This window comes from Spea bombifrons, chromosome 11 (genome assembly GCF_027358695.1).
Source record: "Spea bombifrons isolate aSpeBom1 chromosome 11, aSpeBom1.2.pri, whole genome shotgun sequence".
In the NCBI taxonomy this organism is placed as follows: Eukaryota; Metazoa; Chordata; class Amphibia; order Anura; family Pelobatidae; genus Spea; species Spea bombifrons.
The window spans coordinates 12,552,628-12,579,974 of record NC_071097.1 but is presented as its reverse complement, the minus strand read 5'-3'; the positions used below and the strand labels follow the sequence as shown (position 1 = coordinate 12,579,974).

The window sequence follows — 27,347 nt, the reverse complement described above, 5'->3', positions numbered from 1 at the left end:
CTAGGTATGTTAGCATAGGTGGATGTGTTCATGTAAGCATCTGGGTTTTTGTGTTAGTTCGTGTGTGTTAGTATCTGGGTATATGTGTGTATGGATAGGTTAGTGTTAGCTTGTGTGTCTGGGTGTCTGGGTGTGTTAGTGTGAGTGCCCCTCTCAAGATCAGGCTCTGGCTCTACCACTGTACTGAACTGAACTGGAACATTACAAATGTTATACTTTCCTAAATAATAGGTGTAATACTTTGGAGTTTAAAACCATCTCTGTTACTGGAACTCTTCTGTGAGTATGGAAGAAAGCTCACTACTTAAAACAGCTCTTGAGATTTCTGCCAACCTAGTTTAAACAATCTATTTTCCATTGATTTTCTCATTGATGTTGATGCTATGCAACCTTAAAAAAGCTTCAATCAAAATCTTTCTTTTGTGAGAAAATGGTGGAACTTGGTAGAGATATGACATTTTAGAAGAAACTCTTTCGTCTTTTTATAACCAACCATTTCTGAACATAACCCCTCATAGGGCTTTATTTTTAAGATTCATCTGAAACGTAGATAACGTTAAAATATTGCTGCTCTGCAAAGAAGTTCTGATTTGGCCTTGCATGTTGCATGGTCAGATTTCTGAGAAAAAAATGAACCATAAATTACATGTGGTAACCTCTTGCTTTGGAAACTCGCCATGCTTCAACCTTTGTGGTGCCTCTGCTGTGTTTTAGTTCTACCCTTACTTAGGTGGACCTAACAAATTTTACAATGTAGTGCAACTACAAATAAAAAGAGTTTTGATTCTTTGTAAATCCTTAAAAATGGGTTTGTCCCTTTTCCCCTCCATATGATCAGTGAAAGCCAGGCGCCTTCTGTGTCTAAGGTATGACTGGATACTTTGGTTTAGAATGCCTAGCCCTACTTCTTTGACCAGTATGCAGTTTCTGGTTTTGACAACTGTTACAATAATTAAACACGACCCATATACAGCTCTACAGAATCTGTATAAATATAATAATAATTAAGTGGTGCAATGTTTACAGATTGGGGAAGTTCAAGTAATTGAAATACACAGGCAGTGTACATCACAGAACATCATTTTCTGTAGACTGTGCTAAGATGTTTGACATTGAAAATGTTCTTGTTCAGAACTGTGTTTTTAATTAGTTCCACTATCCGTATGTTTCACATGCCTCAACCAACTCTGGCAGCTAAATAGGAGCAATGCAGAAAACTGCTTAAGAAATGTTTGTATGTGTGCTGTTTTCTGCAGGGTTGATAGACCACAGGCTAATTGCGTGTTCATTTCTCCATCGAGCTTCAATGTTGTAATCGTTTGGGTCAGTATTGTACTTTTTGATCTGTAAGGGCTTTTCGCTCAGACTATTTGGATATTTTGTTCAGGTTTAGAAGAGTCTGCTGAGTACCTTTAATGAAAATGCTAAGTAAAGGATTATGGTAATATTTAAAAAGTTAACACCAATATATTCTGGTACATTTTGTCCCTTTATAGTTTTATGGCATAACTTCCTGTTACCAGAATCTCCTCTTCTGTTATGTTTCTCCTTGTTGTTGGAGTCAGGCGTTATTCCTCCTTTATCACAGATCTCAGCTAAAATATTTAAAATGAAATATCAGAAGTAAAAAAACATCGCAAGCTATGAGTAGTTTTAATAAATGAGCTTAGGCGGTATAAAATCTGTTATGATGATTCATTTTTGAATATTGTCAGGATGCCATTGGTTTTATTTGGGAATATCTTCTCATATTTATGGTTAAATATTTATATCTACATGAAGATTATTCTATTGTTCTTTTAATTATTTATTTTTACTAACACTGCCATTATACTTTCTCTTAAACATTGTACTCGGTGAAAATTGTTTACTTCCGTGTTTTATTTTTAAGGCTGTTACCTTCACGTTTTCCATAAGCCTATGTAAATTATTTCTTTTTTTAAAATCATGTATTATTACATTGTGTTACGAAAGGCAGTGATAGGAAAGGATTAACACATAACATAATAGCAAGGAATTATGTAGACAACATTGGCAACAGACTTATCTCCTCGCACATTTAGCAATTGCGAATATACAACAGAGATGGGGGGATTTGGGAAGTAACACTTAAACTTAGACTAGACAGTGAGTCTGAATAAACATAGGGTGAGTGTACAAAATATAAAAAATTTAACCCATGTAAGTCAATGTACAATTACAGTCCAAATTATTTTTATAAAATGGGGGTTCAGCATCTGTTTATCTATATACATTAATTTGAATTCTTTATTATTTTTGCCAATAAAATCCATACCTCCCAACATTTTTAAAATGTGAAAGAGGGACACTCGCAGAACTCACCGATAAAAGCAATTGCACTTTACAATGTCGCGCTGTGCTTCATTTTTGTCAGCACAGTCATGCATAATAAAAATAACCAATACATTGAACTGAATTCCCATGAGGCTCAGCCAGACATACTACTTCCATGATGCAGACTGAGCATCATTAGAAGTGCAGCAACAGTAAAGCTGCAGATGCTAGCTGTGAACTAAAATTCCCAAGATTCTCAACCAACCAGGTATCCACCATAATATTGGCTGAGCATCATTGGAAGAGTAGTCCACAGCAGCAGAGATTTTTTTAAATTACCGTATTTGCTCGATTATAAGACACACACATATACACGTACACTGCCCTTACACACACACACATACACAACCACTGCCCTTACACACACACATACACGTACACTGCCCTTACACACATATACACAGACACTGCCCTTACACATGCATATACATGTACACTGCCCTTATACAGACACATATACACGTACACTGCCCTTACACACATGTATACACGTACACTTCCCTTACACACACATATATACATACACTGCCCTTACACACACATATACATGTACACTGCCCTTATACAGACACATATACACGTACACTGCCCTTACACACACACATATACAGTTTTACTTCCCTTACACACACACACACATACACATACACACACACATGCACTGCCCTTACACACACATATACATGTACACTGCCCTTACAAACACACCCATATACACCGCCCTTTCACACCAGCTAACAAATACCTATACTGCTCTTACACACACTGGCCCATACACACACAAGCTTACAAACATATACATACACATACACTGCCCTTACACTCCTTTCTCCCCATCTCTTACCTCTTCCACCATCCTTCAGCCTTCTTCCTTCTGCCTCCATCTTGTATCCTGTATCCTGCGGTGGGAGCGCAAGGTCTGTCACTTCGACCTCGCTTTACTACTCCCTCATCACTACGCGCCGGCTATTGCTGCAGAGCGCAGGAATGACGTCATATCGCCACGCTTGGCATTATTTGCCGGCGGGTAGTGATTAGGGAGATCTCCCAGCAAGTTTGCAGGCTGCAGCTGCTGATCGGGCGGCTGTGCGCCCCCCGCAACTGCACCTGAGGTGAGTACAGATCTCGCCTCACCCTTGCAAAGCTTTAATCGGGACAGTTGGGGGGCATGAAAATCTATTACTAAATGAAAACTAATTGTTTAATATGGAGTCAGCAGTGATCATGAGTAAGATGTCAAATTTAGGAAACCGAATGCAGTGTGGTTTGAAGGATGTGATACAACGCACTCATAGCAAAATGCTGTTTTATAAAAGCTACTGTTCATGACAATCAATAAAGTTGAATCAAAAGCCTTGGCATTTCTATTGGCCTCAACTCTTTATCTTAATTTGTGCAGCAGATTTAAATATAAAACTTGAAATTATGTGTTTTTCCAGGGCGCTGTGTATTCTTGTTTCCTAGGTGTAGCTATTTGCCTGTACAAAAAAAGAAGAAAAACCTCTAACACTTTTAAAGTGCATCAGCTACTTCACCGCAAAAATCAATAGTGCTCAGCATAATTCTCAGTAACATAAATAAGTTATAGTACATTTGTTGGACATACTGTGCAATCACTTTGCAGTGAATAATGTCTGTAGCTGAATACTAAGGTGATCAAATGTTAATGTGACTGTATCATCAAAACAGTCCATGGTCATATTATTGTCAGATGTTAAAGGGTACGTATCATCTAAAAATTCCGTAGTTATAGTTACATGTTCCTGGAGCTGCCCACATGTTCTGTCGCTCGCTTGTTGACACACTACCTTGGATTCTTTGGCGGAAACTTCGTTAATGGTGGAGATTGAAGTCTCATTATATATATATATATATATATATATATATATATATATATATATATATATATATATATATATACACACACATACTATTGCCGGTTGTTTATGACTAACATATGTGAGTGCATTTTCAAAAGAGGTTGTATAGAGAGAGGTATTAGCAAGAAAAGAGGGAAGTGCTCATGCTGTGGTACAGATCACTGGTGAGACCTCACTTGGAGTATTGTGTACAGTACTAGAGACCGTATCTCCAGAAGGATATAGATATGTTGGAGAAAGTTCAGAGAAGGGCTACGAAAATGGTTCATGGATTACAGGACAGGTTAAAGGATCTTAAGATATATAGATATATATAGATAAAGGAAGAGAGACATCAAAATATTCAATTTTGTTGTACCACACTCATGAAATGCAGGATCATTTATAAAAGAGGTCAGTACATTTGGGGACAATGGGTACTATGCAATGGGAATCTATTGTTGTCAGTCTTATTAAATAAAAAACACATGTGTGCTGATATGCATTAACATCAACTACACAGAGTAATATTGGCTTATAAAAAGTGTTTTCTGGTACTTTAGATAAACACTTTCTTCCCGAGCGCTTATTTGCAAATGTCAGTCCCTCTTATAATCATAGAGTGTATAGCTACTTATAATTGTTGTTGAGTTACTACACCTAATTATTGCTAATAGCTGATTCCGCACTTTTCTGATATAATAGCTCACCAGACACAACCTTCAATTAAGGTTATGCTTTTATTTAACCTCCTTCTATTTTACAAAGTCATTTCTGAAATGACATAACATTGCTGTGTAGCAATATTTGTAGTAACATTTTCCTATGAGTATTGCTAAGTCAGCATACATGAAGTAAAACATACCCTCTACATTTTAAGATTCACCTATTAAGGGCCATGTCAGTTTTGTTATTTTATAAAATGTTTGTCAAATATATCTGACCCCACCCATATTACTAACAGTACAAGCAGGCTTTTGTTAATCCATTCAGCCATCCATCATAAACATATAACGGAACATGTATTATCCTTTGTTGTGCTCAGGGGCTGGCTGGCCCATGGGGGCATTTGCCCTTCAGATTGGGCCAAAATTACAAAGGGCTGGTCTGACCTGGAGTGGGCCTGTCCAGGTGGGACCAGTGCTTTGGGAATATCCTCTTTTTGCACAGTCTCTTTCTTACACTGACCTGGGAAGGTTCACCACTGTTCCAAATTTTAGATAATGGCTCCAGACTGGTGTCAATGGCTTTGTTTTTTAATCTGTTCTTTAGATTAGGTTACATGCATGTTGCAGGCTTTTTTTCTTCTGCCACAGTCTTTATTTTTTATCTTAAGGATATGCATACGACATACTGTATTATACTTTATACGGCTAAAGCTCAGCCCTTCCTGAGGGATAAACTTGGTTGCGTTGGTCTTTCATAATGAGTCTAGGAGTTAACTTCAAACTCCTCAGCAAACTATCCTTTAGTGTGCATAGATCAGCAATCTCAGTTCCTAGCACTGGCAGTAGGACATTCACCCATGACAGCCCCTATTTTCCCTTGAGGTTGAGCCTAAGGGTACTCAGAAACCTACTAAGAAATCAATTCAGATTTACAGGGAAAAGGACCGATCACAATCAAGGGTTAGTTGGCTATTTTAGATATGGGAAGCACCAAGTTGATTGGCTGACAGGTTGCAACCTAGGTCATAACTTCTGCAAAGCTGTTTTTAAACAACTCTCTGCAGAGCACTGGCAAGGCTCTGCCAACTGCGAGTCACACTCTGGCTCATACGGCACCTAGTTAGCGTCGATCATGCTTGATATCAAGGAAGTTGTTGGAGCACGTGCTATCTAGGGCAACACATTCCGCGGTATTTGGTTGTTGTAGATGCAGTATAGCAGGCCGATATTTCATGTCTGCCTTGGATCTGTTTTATGTGTCATGTTTTGACAGGAGCTCATTTTGACACAATTTTTGTCCATGCCGTAAATTTGACATTTTGTCTGTCACTGTGTGATGGCTTAATTCTTCCTGGCTCTGTGCTATGGTGTTGACATCTCAAACAAACATGAATGAATTACCAAGGGATGACAGAAAGAACTTATTAGAAAGTGTATGAACAGAAAAAAGTTACTCTAGATAAGCAGTGCTATACTGCAACTAGTTTTATTTGTACACACTGTCCTCTATAATAAGAGTTTGAGACAATCTCAGATGAGAAGATGTTCTGATTTAATTCAGTTCTCTGACAGCCCATCCAGGTTCCTTGATGCAAGACTTGATATGTACAAATTATGCCATGTCTGTTCAATATCCCAGGATCCATGGTAGCCCTTTTTAGTCAGTTGAATCATATTTACTAAGCATTGGTTTTACTTTAATTTCTGTTTGTTTGAAACCAATTACGTGTGACATATCTACAAGGGATCTGTTCTCTAAAGGTGTAACATTCACATTATTTGTCATAAGAAAATCATTATTTAGTCCATATTCTGGCAGTGCCAGGGTTCTGTTTAAGAAAATCATATGCACAATATCCAGTCAATGGAGCCAGGGTCTCTTATCAAGTCGGGAATTACAATGACGCCGCAAATTGTCAGTAATGTATACTTCAAATGATTGCTTCCCTAACAATACAGGATTAATTTTCTTGTTATTGCCTTTTTTTTTCTTACATTGTTTCTTATTCTTGCATCTGTACTAAACGGCAGTGCACTAAGATTATGGTAATTTATCTTGTAGCTACTCTGTCAACATTGTGAGCATCAGGATGGATAGTAGGGAAATAAATGTTTCATAATACAAGATAAACATAGAGCTCCATGTATTCCTCTATTAAATATAAAATATCAAATGACTTGATAGGCCAAATGCAACATTCGCATTGAATTAAAGCACCCACTGCATGCATGTGGTTACCTGATGCAGTGGCCTTTGTCATATACATGTAGCAGGCAATATGAGCACTGAAATAATTTTGAGCTGCATCTGTGCTATTAAAATTCTTGTCATTTTTAAATATGAAAAGCCATAGTCATTCTGATTTATTACATGGCAAAACATCTGAAATAATCCAGAATAATAGCATGCGCCGGCAGATTCCACAGCATCTTTAAAATATCCCACGGTACTGCCTTACGAAAAATGGCTGCCTGGAATATGGCTCTTAACCATCACATTCATCTTTTCCCATTTGTTGAAAATGAGATTCCCAGATTTTTTTGTTTTCCATTTAGCTCAGATCCCTTTACCCAGGCATGAGCAGTGAACTATGAATAATGCATCCTTTTGCACTATTTTCTTTTTGTTGGAAATCATTGTTTTTCACTCTATCATATCGGCTACAAAAATGATTAGCCTGATCAGCCACTGACAAAGTGTTTATAGCCAGGAAACTGCTTCAGGCAGAGAATAATCAGGAAGACATTGAGCGAGCAGGTAATATGTTCCCTTAAAGCCTACAATCAGTTTGCTAAAGGCTAATAGATATAATAGATCAAATTATCGTAATAATCACTGGCATCCTATTCCATATATACATAGTGTGGTTGCAGCTTGGGAAATATGGATTCCAGTGTAGAAAATGTTACAATATCTGTTGTTTTTCCCCCAGTGTTTTTACAGTATAGAAATCCAATACAATCCCCTTGCTATATTCTGCTCTCATCATATGATTTCCTTTAGAATCCTCTAAACATGTTCACACTTTTTGAGGAAAAATCCTAACATTACAATGCTGTATTGTTCGTGTCAGTTATATAATATAAAATAGCTGTTTTTTAACTGCATGAACTACATCTTTGTGTTAGTATTTCAACTAAATTAACCAGAATTAATGTATTTTAACACTCCATAAACTGAATGAAAAGGTTTATTTCTACTATTGAGAAAATAATCCAATAACTAGATTATACCATCAAGTATATAACATATATTTAACAATTGTATTCTTGTTTCAGGACTTAGTACTTAGTTATTTGTAAACCCATACATGTGTCTAAAAGATGCTAAATATAATATAACCAAATTCTTTATTATAAACACCTAATATTTATTAGTATCCAAACACCTTTCCTAGAATTAGCAGTTTTTTTTGCTTTTTTATACTAGGAGAAATATTTCATAGTGACACAGAAGTAAGCTTTCATAGGTTGTTCCCATAGAAACTGAAAAGGCTTCATTATAGTTTCTCTATTGTTATTATGTAATTGAATTTTCACAGGACGGAATAAAAAGACAGATCTGATAAGCATACCTGGGAACTTCCCAGGGTGGGCTTCCAGATACTCCCCCTCTTGTAGGGTAGCAGAGGGACTAGACCTGGAAGCCTTTAGTGGGTGGAGAGTGGGTTGGAAGTCGATGTGGCTAAATGCAGCTCCCCCGCCAGGGGAAAGAACAGATTGACCTGTGAAGTAGGGCTTCACCCAGTTCTGACCAAGAGAGTTTTCAGGTTTTCTTGTAAGGTTTATTCGCTTAACATGCTAGAGAGTGCAATTATTGTTTTGGAAGTGGAAGAGTGCCTTAAGAAAAAAAACGTATTCCTATACCGAATTATTTCAAGGAAATCTTTCAATAGTATTGATCATTTTCAGTAGTCAGTGATCAGTCTGAACAATGCAAGAAATGCCTAATTAATCTCACCAAAGTGGGTAATTCCTATGAGAAGATCATTCTGTTATTTTCTCTGTTACGGTTAATCATTAAGAAGATCAGATATTCAGATATATTATCTAACCAAGATGACGGCACTGGACAATTGTTACCATCTACTGTGAGAAATATGGTTTGTTTTATCTTTTATTCCAGTGAATCTTGGTCCAGGAAGGACTATGTTTCTGTTCTATTTCATGTGCGTTTCAAAGAATTGAGCAAATTGGGCAAACCTCCATAAAACAAAAGTGATCCTCTTTGACCAATTAAAATACTGTATATTTTAGGGTATGAAACCCTGAAACTCATCTTATAGCCACCATAATCTATTTTTAAGAGCAAAACACTCTCTTCTTTTAAAAAAGACATTACAACATCACTTTGATCTAAAACATGGCCCTACATTATACATAAATGGCAAGTGAAAGCAAAATCAATGACACAGAAAGGTTTTTTGTGTTCCCAGAACTCAAACAATACACTTTTCTTTTCTTAAAACTTAAGCAACTCTGTTTATAAATGAAATCCAACAAGCCTGAAGAAACTGACTTTTTTCACATTAGAATTATGAATAGAGAGAGGTGTCACAAATTTATTAAACCTGCAAGAACTGGATTCTCTAAATATCGAGTGAGATTTGATTTTGTGACACCGATTGAATTTGGGTGCTTCTTAGTATATAAAACAATTCAGCGACCATATGAATATAGACAGTAAAGGGCTAGATTAACAATGTAGAATTTTTGTATTTATTTATATGGCACCATCATATACTGCAGCTCTTTACAACCAGTATGGCGTGACATAACAAGTAGTGCATCAGTCTTGTCACTATGGAAATTGTTTGTCATGGGGCTTAAAGAGAATATTCAGTCATAGGCCTATTGGTACTGTTTTTTGTACAGTGTTGCACTTGGCTGCATCAACAATTCCTATACTGAGATGGCTCTGATATTGATAGGAGCATTAGTGAACCTGTGAAAATTGTTAAATGCAGATAGAACGTTTGACTTGGAAAAGTTTGCATAAATTGTGACCAGATGTGATCATTTAAAAAAAAAAAAAAGTTAAATAATAAACAAAAAATACTTGCATCGATAAAATAATGATGAGCTAGAGAGCACAATCCCAGGGGGGCTTCCTGCAGTACAGAGTAAGTGCCGGCAAATTTAACATATCTTGCAAAGAACAAATAAATTGCACCGACAGATTACAGGAACTCCACTAAATTAAGTTTAAAAGCGCCGCATCCTTGACAGATTAGCACTGGCACACTTGAAATTAGGGAGTCTCTCCTCCCCGCCGTCCGTGAGTATCTTCACCCAGTGGAGACTCCACCGAGCACCTGCGTCTTCGTCCGTGGACCGCGTCTACGCACTACAGGCCGCATCCCCAGCCTCTGTTGTAGCACACGCCGCGCAGGGTAGGTGTCAGGAGGAGAGTGACAGCAGGGAGGCGTGTCCTGCGGTACAATGACACAGGTGGGCAGACTGGGGGCAGGGTAAAGCGGTGATGGACAGCCATTAATGGCGGGCTATTTAAACCTAAGCCCTGTACCACCATTGCTTGATTGTTCAGGTTCCCTACTATACCCCCATACCTGTTTGCTGGATACTTGTTTTTTGGATTCTACGGACTTTGACCTTGGCTTGCTTAACGGACTTTGCTGATTCGGTACTGTACGGTACTGTTTTTGCCCTTTATTACTGCTCAGTGAATGAAACCTTTGTTGTTGCACTCTATCCTGCATCTGCTATTTTATCTGGTGTCTCTCTGCGCTGTGCTCCAACCCCAACACTCCTGACACACATCTTCAATAGAAAGGGAGGGGGCTACTGGATGCTGACAATATGACAAAGCAATGCTACTGCTGCAAATTAGAGAAAGGAGACAATGTGTAGCTGCTTTATCTCCACATGCAGAAAAAAACTGAGGAGGGAGAAAGAAATACAAGCAATTAAAGATTACTACTCTGGATAATGTGTTGCACCGAGTGTGAGCATCTGTTGTGTGGGGGTGAGCAGTAATGTATTTAACTTTGAGGCCTTCCTAGGCACAACCTAGGTAAGTTCCCCTTTCGCTTCTCTTATCCATTGTCAGCGCCCATTGTACAATTAAAGCCACACAGCTTCCATAGTGTAACTGGCTTATTGAGCAACAGGACACAAGAGGGTGATCTCTGCACTTGGTTTTGTACCAGGAGGACTTCTGCCCCTCTAGACTTGCCGCCCCAGGCCTAGCCCAGGATAGATCAGTGGGCTGAGTGTCTATTTGACAGTGTGTTGCATGGTTGTGGGTCGCTGTTGGATACAATTGTGGGGAAGGGGGCATTAGTGGCTGTGTCACGTATGCTAGCACCAGTAGGCACTCACCACAGGAGATCTTCAGAACAGGGAACCAGCAGGTATTCGGGATGATCCCAACCGTGAGGAAGCCGCAGTGATAGCAGATAAAGGTGGATACTGAGCTGAAGCAGCAGGTGCAGCACGCAGCAGATGATGGGAACACAATGCGGGTAGTCAGGAGAGCCAGGGGTCTGGTACACGAAGCGGGTAGTCAAGCGAGCCAGGGGTCCGGTACACGAAGCGCGTAGTCAAGCGAGCCAGGGGTCCGGTACACGAAGCGGGTAGTCAAGCGAGCCAGGGGTCCGGTACACGAAGCGGGTAGTCAGGCGAGCCAGGGGTCGGTAACAAGAATCTCTGGCAGAGGTACAAAATCAGCAGGCAGGAGGGTAGTCAGGATAGCCAAAGGTCAACCAAAAGTAACAGCATAAACTCAAACACAGAGTCAGAGATAAGACCACAACAGGGTGCCAGTGAACAGATCTGCAGGGTTTTTGAATCTGGCGCCACTTAAAGCCACGCCCCCAACAGAGCATCAGGGGCGTGCCCTAAGACGTCCCTCTGACTCACGGCTCCAGCCGTGAGAATTGGCTGCGCCCCCAGTGGAGACCGGCGAACCGGTAAGTAAACCTCTCTGGGGATTCCTAAGGCAGCGAGCAGTTTTCATACTGATCGCTGCCGAATCCCCAGACCTGCCACCCTGCTTCCTGCACCGGCGACCGGGTTGCAGATCGCCAGTGCAGGGAGATCGGGAACCCCGGGCCCCACCGCACTTACGTGCGGACATCCGCCCGCCGGAGACGGAGCCCGAGCTCTCCAGCTCGGGTCTCCGTGACCCGCGAGCGGATCGCCGCACACGGGACCCCGCGACCGACCCAGGCACCACAACCGGACCAGGGACCGCGACCGGGACCGCGATCGCGACAGGCTGCCAGATAGCTTTGTGGGAAGTTTGAGGGTAAATGTCACTAATATATTACTAAATCATTAGTAAGGAATACGCCAAGATACTGATTGATTTGCTGTTCGATAATATAAACCTCAGCAAGAAGAACAAGGGTGGGGCAGAGTCCTCTGAAATAATAATAAATAAGTATTTAGAAAGATAGCTACCTTTTTATAGGTCTAGTAAAGGAGTGGAATGGTGCAGTCATTTGAGAGTTGGGATTTGTTGAGATGCAGGTGTGGTAAGGCTTTTGTCTTTATACGTTGGTTGTAATTGCTGGTTTCTGGTATTTCATCGTCTCTGAGGATGACAGAAAAAAGAAGACTGAAGAACAAAAAGATGCAAGATCAGAAGCAAAGCTCCCGGAAAGATAGGGACACGGAAGGGATCGGCAAAGAAAGTAGGGAGACATTGAAAGAGGATGTGTATGAGTTAGAAAAGTGAATATAGCAAAACAAAAAAGGAAAAATAGAAATGGTTAATAGTTATTAGTTTCAAAGTACACATATATGTACCAGATATTTAACAAGGCTATTTACTGATAGCAATTACTGCGGTCTAGTGAGTAATGGAAATGTGTTGGTTCATTCACAGAAGAATATTCCCTTTGTTTCAAATTATTAGAAACACACATAGTATTTTTTTAGTCCATGTTAGATTTGTGCATTTGGATTCGTAAACATTTTTATTTAACCAAAAACAACGTTTTCGTTTTGTGACTTTTTTTTTTTACTCTCATAATCTCATGCTCTCCTACACTCACTCTTCCTTATGCTCACACTCACCCACACTCTTGCTCTCTTACACTCTTACTTACACTTTCACACTTACTCTCACACTTACTCATGCTCTCACACTCTTACGCTTCCAATGACTCCTGCAACTCTGCTTCTTCTCTTGCCTCTTTTTCTTCTGTCTTCTGTCTTTGTCTTTGATTGGAGGAACGGGAGAGAGGCTTTCCATGTGGTGCGCACAGGGGCTCTTCCCTTTTGCGGAAGTACTCTAGCCAGGATAATGCAGACAGATTTGCAGAGAAAGAGATGTACAGGAACCTTCTATTTCACTGCAAATCCATCTGCAATATTCTGACTTCTTGGAGTAGATTGGCAAAAGGGCGGAGCCACGGCACGCAGTACATGTACAGCATCTTCCCTGTTCCTCCAGTTGGTGGGAAGGGTGTGTGCGGAGGATCCACCCTATTGAGGACATGCTCTAGAAGGCCTGGTCAGTGGAGCTGATACCAGGGAGAGGCAAACAAAGAGAGAAGGCAGAAGAAAAAAGACCATGAAGAGGCAAAAAGAGAAGCACAGCTGCAGGACAGGAGACAGGGACACAGAAGCGGTCGGCGGAGAAGGTAGGGAGACATGGAGTGTGACAGTACACAGTCAAGCGTATGAGCCACATTTAAACCAAATTGTAGTCAACTATAAAGAGGATTATCACATCGAAATTAATATCAATTAATATAAAATAGTTATAAATTAAAGAACACATACCAAATTGAGAGATTGCATTGACACAATAAAAAGCAAAAATGTTTTCCTATCATTAAAAATAAAAAATGTACCTAATAAACTAAAATAGATTTAAATGCATGCAAATTACAGCCTTAAATCAGTGGATGATTTCCAAAGTGTCAAATGTCAGCATTATTCAATGTAATTTAACCACTAAAATTTGGCCATGATGTCTCCCAGGGCCACAGAATGAAAAGGGAAGGCCAAATTAGCTGCCACCCTTTGTTAACAAAGAATAAATTTAGTTGAGGATTATATCTTTTACTGGGCCAACATTGAGACACACAAGCTTTTTGGACTTCATGCGTCTCTTTTTCGGACAACTAAACAAATGTCAGGTAGAAGTTACTAGAATAGCTGAACTTTATTTGTGATTAATCAGAGTCACTTTAAATGATGGCAGGTGTGTAATGACTTCTGCCCTCTGCATGTTATGCTGTACACCGCCTCCCTGGTTTATAGACTCTAACACTATATGCAAATATGCATACTCGGTCTAACACCATACAATGACCCCAAACAATATACTAACACACTGTTTGTGGACACTCCACCAAATCTATTTCTGTATAACCGAACCCCCCACACACACTCACACTAACACCGTACACTGATACCCAACATAGTAGCGGGGTTAATTAAACGTTGTCCATATCTGAATCAATTATATGATGTTGATTGTCTTTAAGATTGTATTCAAATAAGTATATCGTTATTGTTAAGTCCTGATAAATAAATATAGATCCATAAATTCATCAATAAAATCATATTGGTAAATATATAAATCCATTAATGAAAATCGCAATCACAGTTATATCCGAAAAAAATGAATATATATAGGAATTTTTAAACAGTATATGGTCATGATTCAATCCCTATAAATAAATACATATCTGTATATACAATTATAAAAACAGAAATTCATCAATAAAATCATGATTAAATACATAAATATATAAAACCATTAAATTAATATATGTTTGGCCGGGATGTGGAGCGTAGCGCAGGAACCAAAACAAAAGTCCAGAAACACAAGGGGCCTATCCAGAAAGAGCAGTCGGGGTCACAATCCAGGGGTCGAGGCAGGCAGCAAACAATCGGTATCGGGGTCACAATCCAAGAGTCGAGGCAGACGGCAAACAATCGGCTTCAGGGTCACAATCCAAGGGTCAAGGCAGGCGGCAAACAATCACAGAGCAAGGGTCAAAATACAGGTAGACTTCAGGTAGTAAGAGCAGGTAACACACAGGTACACAGCTTAACGAGTAAGCCCTGTGTGAGGTGTCTGGAGGGTTTTTATAGGGGTAGGTATTAGGAACCCCTCCCCTATCCTGGGGCCTCCTCCCTCCTGTACACCTGATAGGAGGTGAAGTCAGAAGACTCCACCTCCCCTCCCTGCTGACATACTCACAGAGACTAAGCCACACCCCCTCCTCATCGGAGGCGCGCTCACAAGGTTGGGGATGCGGCCTGCCTCGTGGCAGTGTGGCCGTGCCTCTGAGAGACCAGCAGTCGGGAGCGGCGAGTCGGGGTGGCAACTATATATATATATATAGGAGATTAATGATCCTCAGGTAAATATATGGTCATGTTTTAATCCCCATAAATGAATAAATTGTAAGTCTGACTTCATGCATTACAAATGTATGCTACACTCCTACTATTCTGCTCTCACTGTGCCCCACCTGTCATGATTAACTCATATAATGTAGTGGATGCATGGAAGGGTAACCCAGCAGAGGTGGTTAGTTTCTTTGTTTGAGCATTCAATGAGTTAATCTGAGGTTGATTTAATGTGTTTCTTTGTGAATGCCCTCTGTATCTGTTCTGGCTAGAGGTGTCATCTTCCCAAAGGACCCCTGTGGTGATTCATGGCCTAACTGATAAGGATCCTTAGTTATAGGAATTCCATTCCTATCTTAAGTGGAGGGGTTTCCATCACCTTTACCCCACCATAACTTATTGGCACATCAAACAAGGGACCCAATTCTTGGGGATGGTGTCATATAATCGGTCATGTGGTCAGAGGGGCGTTTGCTTGCAAAAGTCTGATTTAGGGACAATGCAGAGACCTCAAAGCAGAACTCCATGATATACTCTGATTGGAACAACATCGTAAGAACCGTCTGGACTTAAGGAGTTCCCACAGGCCTGCTTATTGGAGAAACTCGTGAGTGAGGGTCCTGTGTTTAAGTCCTATTGCTTTTAAGAACTGTTTGCTGTTTTATTTTTCTTTTGTGTGTCTTGTTTTTTTGTAATTCTGGCACTGTGTAATCTTTGTCTTTTTGTTATTAAAATATTCATAATCCAAGTCTGTCTTTGGGCTCTAGTATCGATATCCACGAACCCTAAGAGAGGATAACACGTTACCATATTGTTATTAAGTTCTACAGGATATATATATATATATATGTTGTTTGCCCGGGGTGGGTTGATATATATATATAGAGAGATAAAGGTTCTAATTCGGATTTCTCACGAATCCGGTATCAAAATCGTGAGTGGTGGCAGACTACCTGGGGGGATACAGGCAGGATTTGGGGGTTAATTTGGTATAACTTATGCCTTGTTAAGGGGTCTAGTTAGTAAATCCAGAGGCCTGGTGCTATTAACCCCTTCATGCCCACGCCCTCCACACAGTCACGGCTTGGCAAGTAGTCCTGACCGTGACAAACTTGGTGGCAGCGGTGGGATATCTAGAGTTTTTTAGTGCTATTTGTATTGCCCGGTTTGGTGATTTTAGTACTAGAAGAAATTACATGGGTTTTGTGTAATTTCCCAAAGACATTACTCAGTGCCTAATTACAGACATACAGTGCAAAACAGTTCGTTCCTCTCCTTTTTTGTTTTCTCTACCATACTGCATTATGGAGGCATATCGACGACAGCCAAAAGAATCTCTGGAGCTGGTTTGTCAAGAAAGGAATATACAAATTTTTGGCAAAAGTAAAGAGCAGCTGATTTTGGATCTCCTGGAACATGATAAACTCTGTGCAGAGCAGGCCATTAGAGCAAATGTGATTTTGGAAGAGCCTGTGGATCAAGGATGTTTTCCTGATAAAGTTAACGCCTTGAGTGTAATGGACTCTGAGTTACAAGTGTTACTAAAGGATCTGGGGAGCGTGGATCCTCAGCTAAAGTTCAACCTGATTCTGCAGTACAAGGAGAGAGAGAGGGAGGCTGCGGAAAGAGAGAAAGAGAGAGAGATGGAGGCTGCTGAGAGAGCTGCGGAGCGGGCAGCTGCTGAACGAGAAGCTGAGCGGAGGTATCAGCTGGAACTTCTACGGTTAAAGCAATATAGTCCGTCTCCCCAAAGCATTGTTAACGGGGATGGATATGCTAACCGACCTCGCCTGGAACACTTTCCAATGCTGGAAAAGGACACTGACTTGGATGTGTTTTTGAGAGGATTTGAGAAAGTGTGCCGGCAGTACCAGCTGCCCAAGGAAGAGTGGGGAAAGTATTTAACCCCACGTCTGAAGGGGAAAGCACTGGATGTGTTTGCTTCCTTACCAATGGAAGTTGATCAGGACTATGAGGCCATAAAATCTGCCTTGTTAAAAAGTTTTAACCTCACCCCTGAATTCTACAGAAAAAAGTTTCGAGAGATGCAGCAAGCTACATCGGACAGTTGCACCGAATATGCGGGACAGCTTCGAACTATTTTCCGGCAATGGACTGGAGGCCTACAAGTTACTACATATGAGGCCCTGGAGGATCTGATGATTTTGGAGCAGTTCCTGAGGACACGAAGTCCGGAGGCCCGAGAGTGGATTCTGGACAGAAAACCTAAGACCACGGCAGAGGCGGCAGATCTGGCTAACGATTATGCCAACAACCGTACTCCAACAACAAAGCGGGTACAAGCATCGCAAGGACCATCCACCTGGAAAGGAGCAGCCTACCAGCCACCAACTCCTAAGCCAGCAGGGAGACCATCACCCACACCTTTTCTAGCCAACAGGGCAGGAGCCACATCGGGCCAGGGGGATACCCGCCGGTGTTATCGGTGTAACCAGATTGGGCACCTGAGTGTCACCTGCCCTTCTAAGAGACCATCTCCACGGACAAATGGAAATGGAGGTACAGCTGGGGGAGCTGCACCTGTTTTATTTGTGGCTAGACCAAAGGAGGCACAAGGAGACAACTTGCAGTGTGTAACAGTTGGGGACCGTGTGACAATGGGACTTCTGGACACTGGAGCTTCCTGCACTTTGGTACGTCCAGAAGTTGTGAACAAAGAGGATATTATCCCCGGGAAAACTATGACTATTAAAGGAATTGGTGGAGTGTGCCCCGCAGTGCCTATGGCCCGGGTGTACCTCGATTGGGGTGCGGGGAAAGGTTTGCGGGAGGTGGGAATCTCTGAGGATATTCCTGTAAATGTATTGTTGGGTAGTGATTTGGGCCGAATGCTTTGTCGTTATGTCCCAGAGGACAATGCCTGTGACCCAGAAGGGGTACCAAGGAATCCTGAAGAAACGGAGGTACTGTGTGAAACTTTGGGGAATACGGGGAAATGTAGTGGCTTTGTGGGGGTAAAGGGGTTACATAATCTCCTGAATGTATCAACACCGGAAATGTCTGCCCATGGGGATGGGGGAGTGGATTTATCGGATAATACCCCCAAGCAGTCTGGTACCCTAGAAGGTAAAAGTGTTGCAGCCGGCCGTACCCCCACCATAGGTGTAGTGACCCGTTTACAGGCTGCCCAGGAAGCAGCAAGGGAGTGTGGAGGGGTAAGAAATTATGAAAATGACCCTAACTTAACCCCTCCATCAGCGGAGAATGGATTAACTCCCCTACAGGGAGCCATGTCAAATACCACTCCCTTGGAAGTTCTTCCAGAGAAGGCTTTAATTTCAAGTGTATCTGGGGTGGAGGGAGGTAATAAGGCTTACCTGGCTGCTCTGCGCACTGACCCCTCCTTGGAAAGCATGAGACAGCGTGCAGAAAGGCCTGTAACTGAAAGTGATGTACAGAGGGTGTACTGGGAAAAGGGGATCTTATATCGGGAACTCCTTGCTCGAGATCCACAAAGACCCTGGGAAGTAGAAAGACAGCTTGTAGTCCCTATGCAATTCCAGAAAGATTTGCTTAAGCTGGCCCATGAAACACCCTTGGCAGGGCATCTTGGAGTGCATAAAACAAAATCCAGGCTGGCTCACAACTTTTACTGGCCCGGCATGGGCACCGACGTAGCAAACTTTTGTCGTTCCTGTCCAGTGTGTCAGAGAGTGGGGAAGGCTGGGGATGTTGCCCGTGCCCCTCTAGTGCCCTTACCTATCATAGCTGAGCCATTTGAAAGGGTGGCAGTAGACCTGGTGGGGCCCTTAGCTATACCTAGCAGCTCAGGGAAACAGTATATCCTCGCCGTAGTGGATTTTGCTACTCGTTATCCTGAAGCCGTTGCCTTATCCTCCATTCGAACAGATAAAGTTGCTGATGCACTCCTAGGTATATTTTGCAGGGTGGGGTTCCCTAAGGAAATGCTTACAGACCAAGGTCCGCAATTTATGTCCAACTTGATGCAAAGTCTGTGCAAAAAGGTAAATGTGCAACATCTGGTAGCAAGCCCATATCACCCTCAAACTAATGGCCTCTGTGAGCGGTTTAACGGGACTCTGAAACAAATGCTTAGAACATTTGTGGATTCCCAGGGCAAAGATTGGGAGAAGTACTTACCCCATTTGTTGTTTGCATATCGGGAGGTACCCCAGGAATCTACTGGCTTTTCGCCATTTGAATTGCTGTATGGGCGCAGGGTAAGGGGTCCCCTTGATTTAGTTACAGAGGAATGGGAAGGAAAACTCCCCACGTCAGAGACTTCAGTAGTGGAGTATGTGCTGAAGTTTAGGGACAAGATGCAGACCTTGACAGGGTTAGTGCATAATAATCTTAAGGCAGCACAGTCTCGGCAGAAGAGGTGGTATGACCGCAATGCCAGGGAGAGGGTCTATGAAGTGGGGCAGAGAGTTATGGTTTTGACCCCAACCAGGCAGAATAAACTGCAGGCTGCCTGGGAAGGCCCTCATCCTATTCTACAGCGTTTGGACCCCACAACTTATGTAGTGGCCCTAGATGAGACAGGGCGGAGGCAAAGAAGGTATCACATCAATATGTTGAAGGCATATCATGACCCAGAGACTTCAGTCCTAAGCGTGTGCAGCTTACCAGAGGAGGGATCAGATAGTGATCCCCTAGTGATCCCCTAGTGGATCTGGTGGGAGAAGCTAAGAGCCAGGGGTCCATAGAGAAGGCAGAGATCAATTCCCAGCTCTCTGCGGAGCAGAAATGGCAGCTCCGTCAAGTGATAACTCGCTATGAAACTATATTTACTGGGGTGCCAGGGAAAACCACATTGGCTTTCCACCATGTTGACACAGGGTCCCAACCCCCTCTAAGGCAGATGGCATATCGAGTGTCCCCTGAGGTGAAAGTGCATATCCAACAAGAGATAGAGGACATGATGAGGTTGGGGGTAATTAAACACTCTAAAAGTCCTTGGGCCTCCCCTGTTGTACTAGTACCCAAAAAGGATAAGACGACTCGCTTCTGTGTAGATTACAGATGGTTAAACGCAACCACCACCTTTGATGCCTACCCCATGCCTAGGATTGATGAGCTACTAGACCAGCTAGCAGGGGCCCAATATCTCACCATTATGGATTTGAGCAGGGGGTATTGGCAAATCCCTATGACCCCTGAGGCCCAGGAACGCTCCGCATTCATTACTCCCTTTGGTTTATATGAATTCTGTGTAATGCCCTTTGGGATGAAAAATGCACCTGCCACCTTCCAAAGGCTAGTGAATCAGTTGCTGGAAGGTCAAGGGGAGTTTGCAGTGGCCTACCTTGATGACATTGCGGTATTTAGTAATACCTGGGAGGAACACTTGGTCCATTTGAACGAGGTTCTGGGTCGCATTGCCAATGCGGGGCTCACCATCAAACCTGAGAAGTGTCAAATAGGGATGAGGGAAGTCCAGTATTTGGGGCATAGAGTGGGAGGGGGAAACATACGCCCTGAGCCAGATAAGATAGAGGCAATCAATACCTGGCCAACTCCCAAGACCAAGAAGCAGGTTATATCCTTTTTGGGGACTGCAGGGTACTATAGAAAATTTGTCCCAGATTATAGTACCATAGCTAAACCTCTCACAGACCTGACCAAGAAAAAGCTTCCTAAGCAAGTAGACTGGACTGCACAATGCGATCAGGCTTTTACCAAACTCAAGGCGGCCTTAGCTAGTTCCCCTGTGCTTCAGGCCCCTGACTTTAGCAGAAGGTTTGTGGTACAGACGGATGCTTCTAACTATGGGCTGGGGGCTGTGCTCAGCCAGGTTAATACCAAAGGTGAGGAGCACCCCATTCTGTACCTTAGCAGAAAACTGTTACCCAGGGAAGTAGCCTATGCTGTGGTGGAGAAGGAATGTCTGGCAGTGGTATGGGCCTTGCAGAAGCTACAGCCCTATTTGTATGGACGTGATTTCACTGTCATAACGGATCATAATCCTCTGCATTGGCTAGATAGGGTAGCAGGAAACAACAGCAAACTGCTCAGGTGGAGTCTTTTACTCCAGCAGTATAATTTCACTGTGCAGCACAAGAAAGGCAGTTTACATGGGAATGCTGATGGCTTATCTCGACAATAAGAGACTAGATTTTAGGCAGACATAGTAGATCAGCGTGTGCTGACCTCCTCTGTCCACCATCTTAAAGGGGGAGGTGTCATGATTAACTCATATAATGTAGTGGATGCATGGAAGGGTAACCCAGCAGAGGTGGTTAGTTTCTTTGTTTGAGCATTCAATGAGTTAATCTGAGGTTGATTTAATGTGTTTCTTTGTGAATGCCCTCTGTATCTGTTCTGGCTAGAGGTGTCATCTTCCCAAAGGACCCCTGTGGTGATTCATGGCCTAACTGATAAGGATCCTTAGTTATAGGAATTCCATTCCTATCTTAAGTGGAGGGGTTTCCATCACCTTTACCCCACCATAACTTATTGGCACATCAAACAAGGGACCCAATTCTTGGGGATGGTGTCATATAATCGGTCATGTGGTCAGAGGGGCGTTTGCTTGCAAAAGTCTGATTTAGGGACAATGCAGAGACCTCAAAGCAGAACTCCATGATATACTCTGATTGGAACAACATCGTAAGAACCGTCTGGACTTAAGGAGTTCCCACAGGCCTGCTTATTGGAGAAACTCGTGAGTGAGGGTCCTGTGTTTAAGTCCTATTGCTTTTAAGAACTGTTTGCTGTTTTATTTTTCTTTTGTATGTCTTGTTTTTTTGTAATTCTGGCACTGTGTAATCTTTGTCTTTTTGTTATTAAAATATTCATAATCCAAGTCTGTCTTTGGGCTCTAGTATCGATATCCACGAACCCTAAGAGAGGATAACACGTTACCATATTGTTATTAAGTTCTACAGGATATATATATATATATGTTGTTTGCCCAGGGTGGGTTGATATATATATAGAGAGAGATAAAGGTTCTAATTCGGATTTCTCACGAATCCGGTATCAAAATCGTGAGTGGTGGCAGACTACCTGGGGGGATACAGGCAGGATTTGGGGGTTAATTTGGTATAACTTATGCCTTGTTAAGGGGTCTAGTTAGTAAATCCAGAGGCCTGGTGCTATTAACCCCTTCATGCCCACGCCCTCCACACAGTCACGGCTTGGCAAGTAGTCCTGACCGTGACACCACCTGCCTGTCCCCTTCCTTTGACTCCTCACTCTCCTATTCACTGAACTCATTTTCCTTCTCCACATTAACCAGTTCTCTCCTGTCACAGAAGATGAGTTTCATGCTCTTCTTCGTTCCTCTAGTCCGACCACATGTCCCCTTGATCCGATCCCTTCTAACCTTACCTAGTCTCTCTCATCTATCTTGATCCCTACACAAGGTCAAATCATCAACCTCTCCATCTCTACTGGATCTGTCCCATCCTCCTTCAAGCATCCTACTATAACTACTATTCTTGATTCCAACTCCTTACTCGACCCTCTTTAATCTTTATTCAATTCTCAACCTTCTACAGAGACCACTCTTACTAAAGTTAATAATGGCCTACTAACTGCTAAATTGAAGGGCCACTACTCAATGCCATTTCTACTTGGCCTTTCTGCTGCTTTTGATACCATGGACCACCCTCATCTCCTTCAAACTCTTCACAATCTTGGCCTCCGTGACACTGCTCTATCCTGTTCACAACACTTCCCCTTCCCTTCTTGGGTACCTTGGGTATCCCAAGGCTCTGTTCTAGGACCCCTTCTGTTCTCTCTTTACACTACCTCACTTGACAAACTAATCTCATCTTTTGGATTTCAATACCACCTGTATGCTGAAGACACCCAGATCTGCCTACCCCCCTGATCTCCTTAGACTGTGTCCTCATCTTTCCTCCCTCCAATGCTAACATTCCCTTATAAGTTTTCCACAATATCAGTGGTGCAATGACCTCTTCATTGCCTCAAGCTATCATTCACTCCCCACATTCAGTCTGTCTCAAAAAACCGCCGCCTTTATCTTAAAAATATTGCCACATGAGTCCCTTCCTAACACAAGGTGCTACTAAGGCTCTTGTGCATGCCCTCATTATCTCCCGCCTCGATTATTGTAACTCTGTCTTAGTTACTCTCCCTCATACACGTCTCCCCTCTCTACAATCCAACATTAATGCTGATGCCAGACTTATTTTCCACTCTCATAGCTTTACTAACACCTCTCCCCTCTGTCAGTATCTTCCCTGGCTGCCTGTGTGCTTCAGGATTTATTTTAAAATCTTGCCTCTTAGTGGTTCCCCTACTTACTGTTTTATCTGTTCTTACATTACATAGTCACTGACTGTGAATTCATCCCAAAGATGCTCATGACGCACAGTGCTTGTGCTAATGTTGATTCCAGAGGCAGATTGTAACTCTGTAGTGAGTGATGCTACAGACTCAGGGGACAGGCGATTTTTACTCACTGGACGCATTAGCACTCAGCAGCTCCGCTCTGTGTGGTCTAACGCTTAGTTGCTAAGCTTTTGTTACTCCTAGATACCTCCCCTTCACAATAATAGCATTTACAGTGGACCCTGGGCACATCTAACAGGGCAGACATTTCTTTAAGTGACTTGTAGCAAAGGTGGCATCCTATGACAGTGCCACATTTAAAGACACATTTTATTACCAGTGCTTACCTATGCATATGACATGCCTGTGTGCTTGACTTTAATCGCCTGCTAGCAATGGATGTGTGAAATATATAAACTCATTAATAAGGAGGGTGGTCCGCATACTTTTGGTCATATAGTGTACCTACTGACCCATTAGGGTTGCAATGTACACACAATAGAGATGTATATCACTAGTCTTTAATAATTATATTTGGTGCAGTGTGCATCTGTTATGTTCACTGTTCTCCAACTTTTCTACAGATATTGTCTCCTGGCTCTCAAATGTCCTACACAATGCATGCTGGCTTAACTCGTGTGTATGGTGTCATCCTGATTATTAACATGCATGCTGTAATCAGCATAACATAATATTTCCATTGTTTATTTATGATATTATAGGCTTTAATGCCTATTTGATGATGGGAAGAAAACCAGCTTACAAACACTTTATATTTAAATAATATTTGCATATATAAATAAATGCTTGAGCTACAATGAACATTAATTCTGGCACAGACACGTTTCACTCCTATATATTTGCTACCTTGTTCTGTTTTACATGTCAGGGCTTTATTATCTATTACCAGCTTAACACTGCGTATTTCTATAGCATTGCCAAGGATGCCTTAGTGGGAACATTCTAGTTCTTAAGGGCCATTACTATGGATGGATTTTTGTTCCAAGGCAAGGTCTGTTGTTGACTATATACATTAATGCACAGTGTTTGACATCTAGATTGTGCATAGGTAGTTTGTTTAATGCATTCAGCATCTGAAGAAAAAGTGTGTTCTATAGGGTTTCCAGCACTGTAGGTGAACTACACCTTCATCTTCATTCACTTCCTTGCTTACTCAAACCCTAATGGCAGTTGACACTGTGATTTATGCTTTCCTCTATTTGTCTTCCTTGTAATACAGTATTATGTTATTTCAGGAAATAATTATATTTTTGTGAGATCACATCATCTCTGCGCTGTATGTGCATGTTTGAAAATTCAAATGACTGAACTGTTTTAATTATGCATATATGCACAGTGCAAATACTAATGGTTCATATTTTAATCTGAACACATCCCGAAAACATCAGAGACTGGAAGCTAGAAGCACCATGGTGATTAACATGCAAATAGCCAATTAGTATTTAAAGAATCTAAATTTTCCCACAGGAAAGCAATTCCCAGAGTTCTCTACATGCTCACAATTAAAACCAGTATTAGAAAAAGCAAAAATACAGGATACACCGCCTTTTGTGCTTTTGTTCATCTGACGTATATTGATAATTTATGTACAGATTCCAGATACACCTGCATGAACGTAAAGGGCCCTAAGGCAGTTCCTTTGGATGCTCTCATAGGGAACCGTATAGCTGAATTGCAGTTTGGAATTTAAATGTCCTTCTGTTGTATTATCCCGTTGGGTAGTGCCACCATAGAAAATAAATATTGGGTGGTCTGGTGCCTGGTCCCTTAAATGGACACATTTGCACTTTTTCACCTTCTTCTTTGACCCTAAAAATGTCTCAGTCTTTTAAATAAGATCAAGTGAGTAACTCTGAGAAAAGGAAAGCTTGATCCTCTGGCCTTAAGACTGAGGGTGCATGGAAGCCCGAGTTGTCTTTATGGAGTCCCTAGGTTAGGTCCACTTGGCACCATGGTAGACCTGAGCACACACAGGTTGATTGAACCAATCAGCACACAAACCCTTAATTTGTACCTTTTGCTGGCCAGCCGACAGCTGGTCGGTGATGGTTAATTTTTATAATACCAGTCATCGGCTTGGGCCATGATGCCTCCAACTTCCTTTTTTTTTTATGCGTGTTGTGGCAGCCACTTCCTTGATAGAGAATTATTCACAGGACTGCACACACTGAACGTGTGTCTGAAGACTCCCAAATACAGGGGTGACCTAGTGTATATATAAATGTGTATATGTAAGTGATTGTATGTGAGCATGAACGTGTGTGTTAGCATGAATCTGTATGTGACCTTGTGTTGCATGACTGCAGCGTGTTTGTGTGTAAACATGAATGTGTATGCGAAAGTGTGTGTGAGCATGTATGTGTAAGTGTGTGTGTGTGAGCATGTATGTGTAAGTGTGTGTGTGTGTGAGCATGAGTGTGTAAGTGTGTGTGAGCATGAGTGTGTATGTGCATATACGCTTATATAAAATAGGTATATGTTAGCGTGGGTGTGTTAGTAATGAGTAATATTGTGGAAATGTGAGAGCATGTGTAAATATGTGTGCCAGTGTGTATGAGTTACTGTTGCCAAAATGTGTCATCCTTCCCCTGCTGACATCCCTTGGAAGTGGCTCACTTTTAAGGGATGGAAGAAGGGAGCTACATATTCTTTGAGGCAGTGTAGCCGCAGATGAAAAAAATTGAGGTAGCTAAGCATGTGTAGTATTAACTTTATAATTGTATTAATGAAAAATGTGTTTTTTTTTGCATTGCTACTTAATGATCAGTTCATTTTTACATTTTGTTTTGCAGCATTTTGACAGCTTCTACTTTGGAGAACTCAACTTGAATACAATTCATCTTTCCCAACGATTCTCTGTGGATTCCTCTGGTTACTACGCCTCAGCTGGCCAGGTCACCATCTCCTAAGGACACAGCATCTCAGTAGCTCTGAAAGTTACCCTCCTTTTTTTTAATGAAATTGTCAAAGCATGGAAATACAAGATACTAAAAACAACAATTATGGTCTAAGAGTTTTTTTTTATTATAGATTTGCTAGCTGACGGTTGTGTAAGGTATAAACCTGTAACACCTGCTGGTTACTGTTGGATACCCCTGTTAACAAATACAAGATGTTAAAGGGGCTGTAGAGGTAGGATTTCAATTTATATATGCATTGAAAAGCTTGTATTGCAAGTTGGATCTGGTGTTTATTGAAGGGTTTGTTATGTACCTGTGGGTTGTGTGATATTATGATAACAGTTTTTAGTCACATGTAAGAACATGCCAGCTGGAGCTTTCTTCTACTACTGCGTACTGTACCCAGGTCATAAACTGCATAGTTTCATCCCTCAAATTAAGTCTTTATAAAGCATCAGAATCAGGCAGATAAGAATGCATTTGCACTTTCCCTTTCTCAAACACTTCCTGGTTACCAGTGCAGATGTGCATGTCCTCTCTCTTTACACAAAAAACGAGCCTCATATTCATACTTATAGGCTTTCTACAATGTGAGTATTCCATGCAGGAATATTTTTCAGCAGTTCCTAAATTAACAGGATCTCCAAATTTCCCCTGGCCCATTCCATGTATAGATCTGCTTGGCAATTACTGCTATATACTACTGTCTACCTCTGCACTTAAACTGCTTATGGATGTTTATTTGTATATATACCATGCTAACAGATGCACTTAGCTCCTCGCGGTTTACAGTACAAAAAGTGCACTAGTTTGATAAGAATAGTAGTAGTCAAAAAGACATGGATAAGATACAAATAGTATAAGTACATTGGTAAAGAAAAGGAGAGCTGCACTATAGTTACTTTTAGCTAAACCAGTTA

The 27,347-nt window shown here is 41.6% G+C and overlaps 1 protein-coding gene across 1 annotated transcript in view; it reads left to right on the top strand.

Moving 5' to 3' along the window:
- ASCC1 (activating signal cointegrator 1 complex subunit 1) overlaps window positions 1-26,527 on the top strand; it is a 105,630-nt gene extending 79,103 nt beyond the window's left edge. The window contains exon 10 of the mRNA XM_053450068.1: window positions 26,320-26,527. Within this exon, the coding sequence (XP_053306043.1) occupies window positions 26,320-26,436 (117 nt within the window). The 3' untranslated portion in view covers window positions 26,437-26,527. The remainder of the gene's footprint in view (window positions 1-26,319) is intronic.
- The last annotated feature ends 820 nt before the right edge of the window (window positions 26,528-27,347 follow it).